Source organism: Polypterus senegalus, chromosome 18 (genome assembly GCF_016835505.1).
Source record: "Polypterus senegalus isolate Bchr_013 chromosome 18, ASM1683550v1, whole genome shotgun sequence".
Taxonomy (NCBI): domain Eukaryota; kingdom Metazoa; phylum Chordata; class Cladistia; order Polypteriformes; family Polypteridae; genus Polypterus; species Polypterus senegalus.
This window is the reverse complement of record NC_053171.1, coordinates 21803296-21815507: the sequence shown is the minus strand read 5'-3', so window position 1 is coordinate 21815507 and position 12212 is coordinate 21803296. Positions and strand designations below refer to the sequence as shown.

General features: G+C 39.1%; 1 protein-coding gene across 3 annotated transcripts in view; it reads left to right on the top strand.

The window, feature by feature from the left end:
• Positions 1-4119: 4119 nt before the first annotated feature.
• golga5 (golgin A5) overlaps positions 4120-12212 on the top strand; it is a 29917-nt gene continuing 21824 nt past the window's right edge. For 2 of the 3 annotated variants that reach the window (XM_039741216.1, XM_039741213.1), the window contains exons 1-2: positions 4120-4137; positions 11234-11836. In XM_039741216.1, coding sequence (XP_039597150.1) covers positions 11290-11836 — 547 coding nt within the window. In that variant the 5' untranslated portion in view covers positions 4120-4137; positions 11234-11289. Of the gene's footprint in view, positions 4138-4832; positions 5261-11233; positions 11837-12212 lie in introns of those variants that run through there. The other variant, XM_039741215.1, reaches the window with a different exon arrangement.

The window sequence follows — 12212 nt, the reverse complement described above, 5'->3', positions numbered from 1 at the left end:
TTTGGAATCGCCAATCAACCTAACATGCACATCTTGGGATGTGGGAGGAACTGTGGTGTAGCAGGTTAAAAAAAACCAATGAACAAAAACACACACACAGGAAAAGAGAGAACATGAACATTAGAGCAGAGACCAACCTTGTAAGGGATATTAACTCTGGTCCACAAAATCAGTGATGTGAAAAACTATTTGCCCCCTTCCTGATTTCTTATTCTTTTGCATGTTTGTCACACAAAATGTTTCTGATCATCAAACACATTTAACCATTAGTCAAATATAACACAAAATGCAGTTTTTAAATGATGGTTTTTATTATTTAGGGAGAAAAAAATCCAAACCTACATGGCCCTGTGTGAAAAAGTAATTGCCCCCTTGTTCAAAAATCACCTAACTGTGGTGTATCACACCTGAGTTCAATTTCCGTAGCCACCCCCAGGCCTGATTACTGCCACACCTGTTTCAATCAAGAAATCACTTCAATAGGAGCTGCCTGACACAGAGAAGTAGACCAAAAGCACCTCAAAAGCTAGACATCATGCCAAGATCCAAAGAAATTCAGGAACAAATGAGAACAGAAGTAATTGAGATCTATCAGTCTGGTAAAGGTTATAAAGCCATTTCTAAAGCTTTGGGACTCCAGCGAACCACAGTGAGAGCCATTATCCACAAATGGCAAACACATGGAACAGAGGTGAACCTTCCCAGGAGTGGCCGGCCGACCAAAATTACCCCAAGAGCGCAGAGACGACTCATCCGAGAGGTCACAAAAGACCCCAGGACAACGTCTAAAGAACTGCAGGCCTCACTTGCCTCAATTAAGGTCAGTGTTCACGACTCCACCATAAGAAAGAGACTGGGCAAAATGGCCTGCATGGCAGATTTCCAAGACGCAAACCACTGTTAAGCAAAAAGAACATTAGGGCTCGTCTCAATTTTGCTAAGAAACATCTCAATGATTGCCAAGACTTTTGGGAAAATACCTTGTGGACTGATGAGACAAAAGTTGAACTTTTGGAAGGCAAATGTCCCGTTACATCTGGCGTGAAAGGAACACAGCATTTCAGAAAAAGAACATCATACCAACAGTAAAATATGGTGGTGGTAGTGTGATGGTCTGGGGTTGTTTTGCTGCTTCAGGACCTGGAAGGCTTGCTGTGATAGATGGAACCATGAATTCTACTGTCTACCAAAAAATCCTGAAGGAGAATGTCCGACCATCTGTTCGTCAACTCAAGCTGAAGCGATCTTGGGTGCTGCAACAGGACAATGACCCAAAACACACCAGCAAATCCACCTCTAAATGGCTGAAGAAAAACAAAATGAAGACTTTGGAGTGGCCTAGTCAAAGTCCTGACCTGAATCCAATTGAGATGCTATGGCATGACCTTAAAAAGGCGGTTCATGCTAGAAAACCCTCAAATAAAGCTGAATTGCAACAATTCTGCAAAGATGAGTGGGCAAAAATTCCTCCAGAGCGACGTAAAAGACTCATTGCAAGTTATCGCAAACGCTTGATTGCAGTTATTGCTGCTAAGGGTGGCCCAACCAGTTATTAGGTTCAGGGGGCAATTACTTTTTCACACAGGGCCATGTAGGTTTGGATTTTTTTTTCTCCCTAAATAATAAAAACCATCATTTAAAAACTGCATTTTGTGTTTACTTGTGTTATATTTGACTAATGGTTAAATGTGTTTGATGATCAGAAACATTTTGTGTGACAAACATGCAAAAGAATAAGAAATCAGGAAGGGGGCAAATAGTTTTTCACACTACTGTATGTGCAATAATCAAGCTTAAAATCTAACAATTCAATATAAAAGATTCACATACAAGAGAAAAAAAATACTTACAAATTCCACTACAAACTCATTGCTCCACTTCTGACCGAGGTATAAAGCCAGAAGAAGGACTCAGCAGCAGAGTAAATGGCAGTACATTTAAAATGATCAAGTGCAAATAACAAATACACACATCTGACAGGAGTAACATCAAAACAAGAAAAATAATTCAAAGTTAACAAAAAGCAGCTTACTTATGGTAGTATCTGTTATTACAACCATTAAATAAAGAGTGACTGAGAAAGATTAACTGAGAACTGGTTGAAGAATGGTATCTTGTGTTATACAGTATTTTGGTCAGGGTTTTTTCCCCAGCTGAGGTTTACATTGTCTGTTAATGTCTATTCTGTTTAAAGTGTGTTTAAGGTGTTTATATAATTTTGTTTATATTGTTAGTTTTATGTTTAATTTAAAATCTATGTGTAACAAATTCTTCTCTTCTGCCCCTTATACTTTGAGAGAGGGGGAGCCATCCTGATATCACCGGCCCTGAGTCTTCCTCCTGGCTGTTTTTTGAGATCTCAGAGATGTCAATGCTGATTCATTGAGTGAGTTTGATTGTAGAAGAGTTTTGTGTATATTGCTTTTTTGCTTAGATTTTCTAGTTTTGTAATTATTTCTGGTCAGCTTTTGGATTCTTCTTTTTATTTGTTTGGGATTTGTTTTCCTTAGATTGCAAATTTTAACAAAATCTTTTTGCTCTTTAGTGCATTTTTGTCATCATTTTTAATTTTCTCTGTTTTTTTTAAATAAATATTTCATTTATAAAGATTCTTTGTTTCAGGGTGACTCTACAAGAGACAGGTGCCACAGTTTTTCATCTTAGGATATGTTGGGACTTTAAAGTATATTTTAAACCTTAAAATCCAGGTCCCAGTTTTGGGCCTAGTTAGGTTGAAGCCTGCCTGTGGACCTGGAATAAGCAAAAACTGCTGAAAGTCAAGAAGGGAGGAAATACTTTTTTATGGCAGTTTATGTGTGTGTTTGAGGTTTGGCCATTAGATTAAAATATTCCTATAATTTACAAAGCATGCACCTTTTGATAAGCCATTACAGTATATTGAAAGATTTACAAAATATCTGTATACACAAATCAATGAAGCAGTTCCTTTAAAGACTTATGAACAATGAAAATAATGAAATGACTTAATGAAAAAAAGAAAAGAAAAGAAGAAAACATGGTAATCTGGCTTGTTGGATCACCTCTTCTATGTGCATCAACAGTTGCACAAGTTATATGATAAACTAAAGATGTCTAATTGAAAATAAATTATTATATACCGTAGTAACAGACCCGCTGGTGTGTGGGCTTTATCTTTTATATTGTTTTTATCTGTAATCTTCTGGTCTGATGGAGAGATGTCCCTGAAGCTAAAGGTACCCAGTATAAAAGAAATTAGGAGTGTAGTTCAATACAGGGCTGGCACACATTTTAGGTGTAATGCTGGAACATGGCAGGAGTTTTTTTGCCCTAAATGAGAGGGTAAGATAATTTAACAACCTTTATTTTGTATAGTGCATGGTGAATTGTATGCTGTACAACTAGAACATGCGTAATGTCTAACAGTCATACACGTTTATAATACAGTATCTAATATAGATTTCTTAAAAACCTCCATTTACATGCACAAGAACGCTTCTGGAGTACTCCTTAGGCAAAACACTCTGATATCACTAAACCAAAAAATAAAAAAATAAAAAAATTGATAGATACAGAGAGAGTGAGATTGAGAGAGAGTTAAACGTAAATATTGGCAACCCTGAACCCAAAAACAAGCACGAAGCCTGTGATAATTTTCTTGTGTTTTATAAATACATTAAGTCCTTCACTTCATTAAGTAAATATTGTAACAACCCTCCCGGGTTCGCTTCCCGGGTCCTCCCTGCGTGGAGTTTGCATGTTCTCCCCGTGTCTGCGTGGGTTTCCTCCGGGCGCTCCGGTTTCCTCCCACAGTCCAAAGACATGCAGGTTAGGTGGATTGGCGATTCTAAATTGGCCTTGGTGTGTGCTTGGTGTGTGGGTGTGTTTGTGTGTGCCCTGCGGTGGGTTGGCACCCTGCCCAGGATTGGTTCCTGCCTTGTGCCCTGTGTTGGCTGGGATTGGCTCCAGCAGACCCCCGTGACCCTGTGTTCGGATTCAGCGGGTTGGAAAATGGATGGATGTAACAACCCTCCTTTCTTCACATCCCTGACCTGAGCCACTAATCATTATCATCACAGCAAACTGGATTAGAATTAAACTTTCTGTTACCTGTTTGCACACGGCACTCCCTTTTCTGCATGGCTGTGCGATTGAGCGGTGCGTATGCGTTTCGCCTAGTGCTGCTGGGATAATAATAACGCATGTATTTGTTACTTCAGTATAATAAGGTTACTCGTTATTTTAAAAAGTAATCTAACTACGTAAGACTCGTTATTTGTTAACACGTTATCAGCAATACTGCTACTGCGATTGTGCCGCGAATCTTAGCACTGTATATTCAGATTATCAGCATACATTTAGCAATGTCTGAAATTTTGAGATTGATTACATCAACCAGGTGAAGGCGTAATGCAATCACCCGAGCATTTGCCCAGTATTTTCTGGGAGCTTCTACCGTTTGCTGCTAACACCGGTTGTAAGGCTAAACAAGTGAACAAGGTGCAACGGACATACAGTAAATAGATTGTATCCATGTTAAAGGCTTACATAGCCGCATTATCCTGCTAATCGGAATAATGGTTTACATGGCATTTTAGAAACCAGGTTTTATGAATAATCGTTATTAAAGTGCATGTAAACGCACTGAGAGATTATTTTTTTTCACGATCGACAGTGCCCTCATGAAAAGAAATCAATGCCGGCGCGCAGACTGGTGGTCCTTCAGAAAGAAAATTTCCGTCAAGTGCGCTATACACTTCTTTACGCTCGGTGGAGGGCTGCCCGTCGCTAAAAAGAATAGGAACAGCCTTATCAATATGTCTGAAAATTCGTTCTTCAAAAAAGAGACAATAGAACGAGGGCGCAGGTTTAAACTCTCGTCTGTATATCAAAAAAGAGACAATAGAACGAGGGCGCAGGTTTAAACTCTCGTCTGTAAAAATAAATAAATAAATTACAATAGTCAGTGTGAAAAGCAACATCTATATGTCAGAGCTTCTTTAGTATAGTAAATTGACGGCAGGCTTCTCACCGGGCACCCACCGCTGGGCTTGAGAACGTGAAACTTCCGGAGACACGTCACCAACATGACCATGGAGGTGGCCTGATGGGGTTTGGCTGTCCCGAAAGCTATCAGCCCTAAAAATCTTGTTTAACGAGTTTTGTTTTATTTATTATTATTATTATTATTTCCTTCCCTCGTTTTTTCATCGTGCTTGGTGGTTACTGCTAGGGAATGACGGGAAGTTAACCGGAAAGAAGAAGCGACGGTGTAACAAAAGTGAGTCTGCTGAAATAGATAAACAAACGGGTTCAGTAAGCACATCAGGTGCCAGCAGGCGACGGGACAATTGGGAACGCATCTGGGCTTTGGGTAAAATGGGCAAAACATGGGACGAATCTGTTGATCGGTTTCAATATTTTAATATTATAGTAAGTATTTCAGCAGTATGTCATTCTCGACTCAAGGGTGATGAATCGCTGGCGACGTTATAGAAACATTACAATAAAATCAAAGGAAGCGATTGGCAGGTCCAAATATGAAATGTATCTGAGGCCATCAGGAGGAGGATCTGCAACCCTACAAGGCGTAAAGTACCGTTGAATTTGTACTGGCGCCAAAGTGAACATGCCCCGATTTCATGTTTACCGGAGACTAAGTGTAATTCGTAATGTCAGTTCTGTGAAATAGTTTTGTAAGTGCTTATTACCCTCTGTGCAGTGATCAGTACAGTTAAGGGTAACTGCTTCAATTGCTTCTTCAGGCGGAGACAGTCCGGCTGGTCTAAAACTGAGCATTGAAACAGGGCATGCTTCAAAAAGGTGTGGTTGGTGTTAGTACTAGTTCACCATAATTGTGTGTTAGTATACTGTCAGGCCAAGTATTCACCTTGTTTTGTTAAAGTCACTCACTTTTGACATCTCTTAAAATATGATAGATTGTACTACATAGCTCTTCTGTTTATAGAACAAGCACAGAAGTTTTATAGACTTTACTTATAACAGTTTTCCACTAATACCAAGATGTTGGTCTGGTTCGCAGTGGTTTTCCTGTTAAAAGTAATTATGTTGAAGTAAGGGAAATTTTAAATTAAGCAAATCAAACCTGAATAATATGTTTATGCTTATGTGATAAAAATGAACAAAACATCTGTTGTACTGAATGTTCTTTTAATTTTTTCATGTTTTTTTACTTGACATAGTTAGACTTCAGATTCTCAGCAATATACTCAGCAAAAAAAGAAACGTCCTCTGACTTTCAACTGTTTTTACTTTCAGTAAACTTAATGTGTAAATATTTGTATGAACACTAAAAGAGTCAACACCATAAGACATAAACTAAAAATGTTTCACAATGTGTCCCTGAATGAAGGGAGGCTCAAAATCAAAAGTACCAGTCAGTATGTGGTGTGGCCACCAGCTGCTTGAAGTACTGCAGTGCATCTCCTCCTCATGGACTGGACCAGATTTGTCAGTTCTTGCCGTAAGATGTTACCCCACTCTTCCACCAAGGCACCTGCAAGTACCTGGACATTTCTGGGGGGAATGGCCCTAGCCATCGATCCAAATCGATCCCGCTCCAGGGTACAGGCCTCGGTGTAACGGTCATTCCTTCGACGATAAACACGAATCCGTCCATCACCCCTGGTGAGACAAAACCGTGACTCATCAGTGAAGAGCACTTTTTGCCACTCCTGTCTGGTCCAGCGAAGGTGGGTTTGTGCCCATAGGCGGCGTTGTTGCTGGTGATGTCTGGTAAGGACCTGCCTTACAACAGGCCTACAAGCCCTCAGTCCAGCCTCTCTCAGCCTATTGCGGACAGTCTGAGCGCTGATGGAGGGATTGTGTGTTCCTGGTGTGACTCGGGCAGTTGTTGTGGCCACCTGTCACGCAGGTGTGATATTCGGATGTACCGATCCTGTGCAGGTGTTGTTACACGTGGTCTTCCACTGCGAGGATGATCAGCTGTCCTTCCTGTCTCCCTGTAGCGCTGTCTTAGGCGTCTCACAGTGCGGACATGGCAATTTATTGCCCTAGCTAGCCACATCAGCAGTCCTCATGCCTCCTGCAGCATGCCTAATGCACGCTCACGCAGATGAGCAGGGACCCTGGGCATCTTTCACAGTCGGTAGACAAGTCTCTTTAGTGTCCTGCGTTTTTAGAACTGTGACCTTAAATGTCTACTTTCTGTAAGCTGTTAAGGTCTTAACGACCATTCCACAGGTGCATGTTAATTAATTGATTATGGTTAATTGAACATGCATGGAAAACATTGTTTAAACCCTTTACAATGAAGATCTCTAAAGTTATTTGGAATTTTAAAACATTATTGTTGAAATACACAGTCCTGAAAAAGGGACGTTTCTTTTTTGAGAGTATATATATACATATATATATATATATATATAGATATATAGATAGATATATATATATAGATATATATATAGATATATATATATAGATATATATATATATATATATATATACACATATATATACATATATAGATAGATAGATAGATACTTTATTAATCCCAAGGGGAAATTCACATAATCCAGCAGCAGCATACTGATAAAAAAAAACAATATTAAATTAAAGAGTAATAAAAATGCAGGTAAAAACAGACAATAACTTTGAATAATGTTAGAGTTTAAGGAGTCAGTCTGTCAGTGGAGCAGGACAGTGACAGCAGTCTGTCTCTGAAGCTGCTCCTCTGTCTGGAGATGATCCTGTTCAGTGGATGCAGTGGATTCTCCATGATTGACAGGAGTCTGCTCAGAGCCCATCGCTCCACCACAAATGTCAAACTGTCCAGCTTCATTCCTACAATAGAGGGTAGATATATATATACAGTATATATATATATATATATACACACAAACCGGATTCCAAAAAAGTTGGGACACTAAACAAATTGTGAATAAAAACTGAATGCAATGATGTGGAGATGGTAAATGTCAATATTTTATTTGTAATAGAACGTAGATGACAGATCAAACGTTTAATCCGAGTAAATGTATCATTTTAAAGGAAAAATATGTTGATTCAAAATTTCACGGTGTCGACAAATCCCAAAAAAGTTGGGACAAGTAGCAATAGAGGCTGGAAAAAGTAAATTTGAGCATAACGAAGAGCTGGAAGACCAATTAACACTAATTAGGTCAATTGGCAACATGATTGGGTATAAAAGAGCTTCTCAGAGTGGCAGTGTCTCTCAGAAGCCAAGATGGGTAGAGGATCACCAATTCCCACAATGTTGCGCAGAAAGATAGTGGAGCAATATCAGAAAGGTGTTACCCAGCGAAAAATTGCAAAGACTTTGCATCTATCATCATCAACTGTGCATAACATCATCGAAGATTCAGAGAATCTGGAACAATCTCTGTGCGTAAGGGTCAAGGCCGTAAAACCATACTGGATGCCCGTGATCTCCGGCCCTTAAACGACACTGCACCACAAACAGGAATGCTACTGTAAAGGAAATCACAGAATGGGCTCAGGAATACTTCCAGAAACCATTGTCAGTGAACACAATCCACCGTGCCATCCGCCGTTGCCAGCTGAAACTCTACAGTGCAAAGAAGAAGCCATTTCTAAGCAAGATCCACAAGCTCAGGCATTGTCACTGGGCCAGGGATCATTTAAAATGGAGTGTGGCAAAATGGAAGACTGTTCTGTGGTCAGACGAGTCACGATTCAAAGTTCTTTTGGAAATCTGGGACGCCATGTCATCCGGACCAAAGAGGACAAGGACAACCCAAGTTGTTATCAACGCTCAGTTCAGAAGCCTGCATCTCTGATGGTATGGGGTTGCATGAGTGCGTGTGGCATGGGCAGCTTGCATGTCTGGAAAGGCACCATCAATGCAGAAAAATATATTCAGGTTCTAGAACAACATATGCTCCCATCCAGACGTCATCTCTTTCAGGGAAGACCCTGCATTTTTCAACAAGATAATGCCAGACCACATTCTGCATCAATCACAACATCATGGCTGCGTAGGAGAAGGATCCGGTACTGAAATGGCCAGTCTGCAGTCCAGATCTTTCACCTATAGAGAACATTTGGCGCATCATAAAGAGGAAGGTGCGACAAAGAAGGCCCAAGACGATTGAACAGTTAGAGGCCTGTATTAGACAAGAATGGGAGAGCATTCCTATTTCTAAACTTGAGAAACTGGTCTCCTCGGTCCCCAGACGTCTGTTGAGTGTTGTAAGAAGAAGGGGAGATGCCACACAGTGGTGAAAATGGCCTTGTCCCAACTTTTTGGGATTTGTTGACACCATGAAATTCTGAATCAACATATTTTTCCCTTAAAATGATACATTTTCTCAGTTTAAACTTTTGTTCCGTGATTTATGTTCTATTCTGAATAAAATATTAGAAGTTGGCACCTCCACATCATTGCATTCGGTTTTTATTCACGATTTGTATAGTGTCCCAACTTTTTTGGAATCCGGTTTGTATATGTACAGTACATACACTGAGTATACTTTATACATAAAATATATGTTGTTGTACCTTGAATAACTGAATAACCTTTATGGCACAATAACAATTCAATACATTTATGGTCACTTCAGTATTTGGATTTAATCATCTTCATGTGGGAAAAGGCTGACTCGCATAAATAAGTAGAGCCGAATAATGCAGTCAAGGAGCTTTTGAATTCAGCCGAGTGAAAAATGACAGCTGTCCAATTAACTGCGATTTTAGTTCCCTCTCCTTTTTCTTTCTCAGATCACGTTTCGGAAGGAAGTCAGTTTCGTAGTTTTTATGAACAGTTCGACAGTGCCTTTCCACATTTTCCTTTTTTGGAATAGCAATGATAGACTGACAGATCAGACAAAACGCACTTCGATTGTGACATTGTGAGAAAAAAAAATCCTCTTCCAATTTCACATCCAGCCAATAACCAACAATTTTTTTTTAAAATCCCTTCTTTAGTTGATATAAATTGGAAGGCTAACTAGATCACAGCCAGAGTTTTGCAGTAGCTCGAGCGTTTGATCTCGTGTGTGTGTGTGTGCGGGATGACCAGTGTTTTAAAAGAGAAGAGATCTCGGACTGGAGGATATATGATAGACTAACGTTTAAAAAAAATTTTTTGGAATGCAACGCGATCTACCGGTCGATCGCGATCGATGCATTGGGCACCCCCATACTAAGCAATGATTAGGATGTCAGATGATTCCTGGAAATGTTTTATTAATTTTGACCACTTAATTCACAAAGTTCCATTTCAGGTTAGGAGCATCCTCCTTTCACAGTAGATATATTGAGATATTTTTGAAGCGCTTGGACTTGAGAACCCCAAGTTCATGCTGATTTTTGTTCAAGTCCAGATTTGGTCACAACATGCACATTTTTCCTGTTTCTCTAGACATTCTGTTTTCCTTTCCTGTCCTAAATATGTGTAGGGTAGATTATCTGGCGTCTCTAAATTGGATCCATGTGAGTGATTGTACTCTGAAATGCATTACCACTCTATCCAGTACGGTTGGGGTAGGTTTCCTGCATTCATGTATGCGTCCGACAGAAGTGACTTGTCAAATTACCTTTCCAAATAATATCAAATGTATTAGATAGATACTTTATTAATCCCAAGGGGAAATTCACAATTATTAAAACAAAAATCCTATTTGTTTTCCTCATTTAAACCTAAATTGTGTTTAAATTCTCTCAGATTAAATTTTGGTTAGCAGACACCAACAGACCAACAGTTTCTGTCTGGAAATTTCTTCTATCTATAGTAGGCATCACTATGAAATTGCATGTTGAGATTCATTATTTTGAATGCTGTTATTCACAGTGTATTGTTTCCATTTATTTTGAGTGTCTAGCTTGGATGCATTCAGTGTACTGAATGATTTCTTCACACAACATCTGCAGTTTGATTCTTCCTAGAATTATACATTTTTGTTCATTCTGGGTAGACAAATTTTATTTATTCTTGAACTGTGCTTTCACTTTAAATACTTCACTTAAAATTTAAAGGTTACAATTTGTAACCGATTTGCCAATTCAAATACATTTGTGCTTTTTTTCTGGATCCTGTTGTCCTCACTTAAAATACGGGGGTGGATGGTGTACTTCTATAAACGTATTAAGCAACTCCAACAACTATTAGTTAAGTGTTTTAGTATCCAAGGATTAAAGTTACTGTATAGTTATTAAATCATAATATCCATGGCAGATTAAAAAAATTCTAAGTGAAGGACAATAATTTCAGTTTTGTTTTTCTTTCATTTAGGGAGCAAGAATACATTTTCAAGATGTGTGTTGTATGAAGAAAATCCAGCCATCAATATGTCTTGGTTTACTGAATTTGCTGGAAAAGCAGAGGACTTTCTAAATCGGGTAGACCAAGGGGCAGCTACAGCACTTAGTAAGCAGCAAGTTGGTGCTTCTGCAACATCATTTGACAATGAAGACTTGACTAACTCTTATTCCTCAGTATACAAGCATCGGGTTTCAGAAAAACCATCACAACCTGAAACGCCTAGCTTTATATCCACTGCTGCAGATAACATTAAGAAACAGAAGGCCACCTTATTGGCTGGGACAGCCAACATCTCATCTGCCCCACAGACTTCTGTGGAGTCTAACAATGCATCATCTAGGCCCTCCTCGCACTTTGTTCGACCACAGAAAAAAGAACTGGATGATGACCTTCTTTTTGATTTTCTGAATAGTTCAGATAAGACAATAAATGGGAAGGTGGAAACAAAGAAAGAAAAGTCCAAGATACATTCCTCACAAGAGTTGTCACGGACATCCAGCCTTAGCTCACTCTCCACCAGCACACATAGCATAAAGGCTTCAGAAGATGACTCGGGCAAGAGTCCTGATCAAGGTAGATCTGTGACTTATTAACCAAGTTATGTAGTGGCATTTCCAAGAGTGTTGCACTGCTTCAGTGACTAGGGTTGGAATTGCTTAATTAACACGGGAAAGTGTTATTTATTTATTTATTTTTAATTTACCGACTGCTGGTTGTAGTAGCCTTATGGTAAAAGACCCATTAAACAGAAAGTAAATTAAATGAAATGCTAGACTTCAGAAATGATTTGACTATGTATTCTAGTTTGTTAGTTAAAAGAGTACTCCACCCAAAAGTCGTTTTATTTTTTTCATATGTTACTTACACCCTCACCCCTTTTTAATGTCATATTTCCATGCAGAGCAGAGAGAACATTTCTAGATATAATTGGAGTCAATGGTTGACCAAT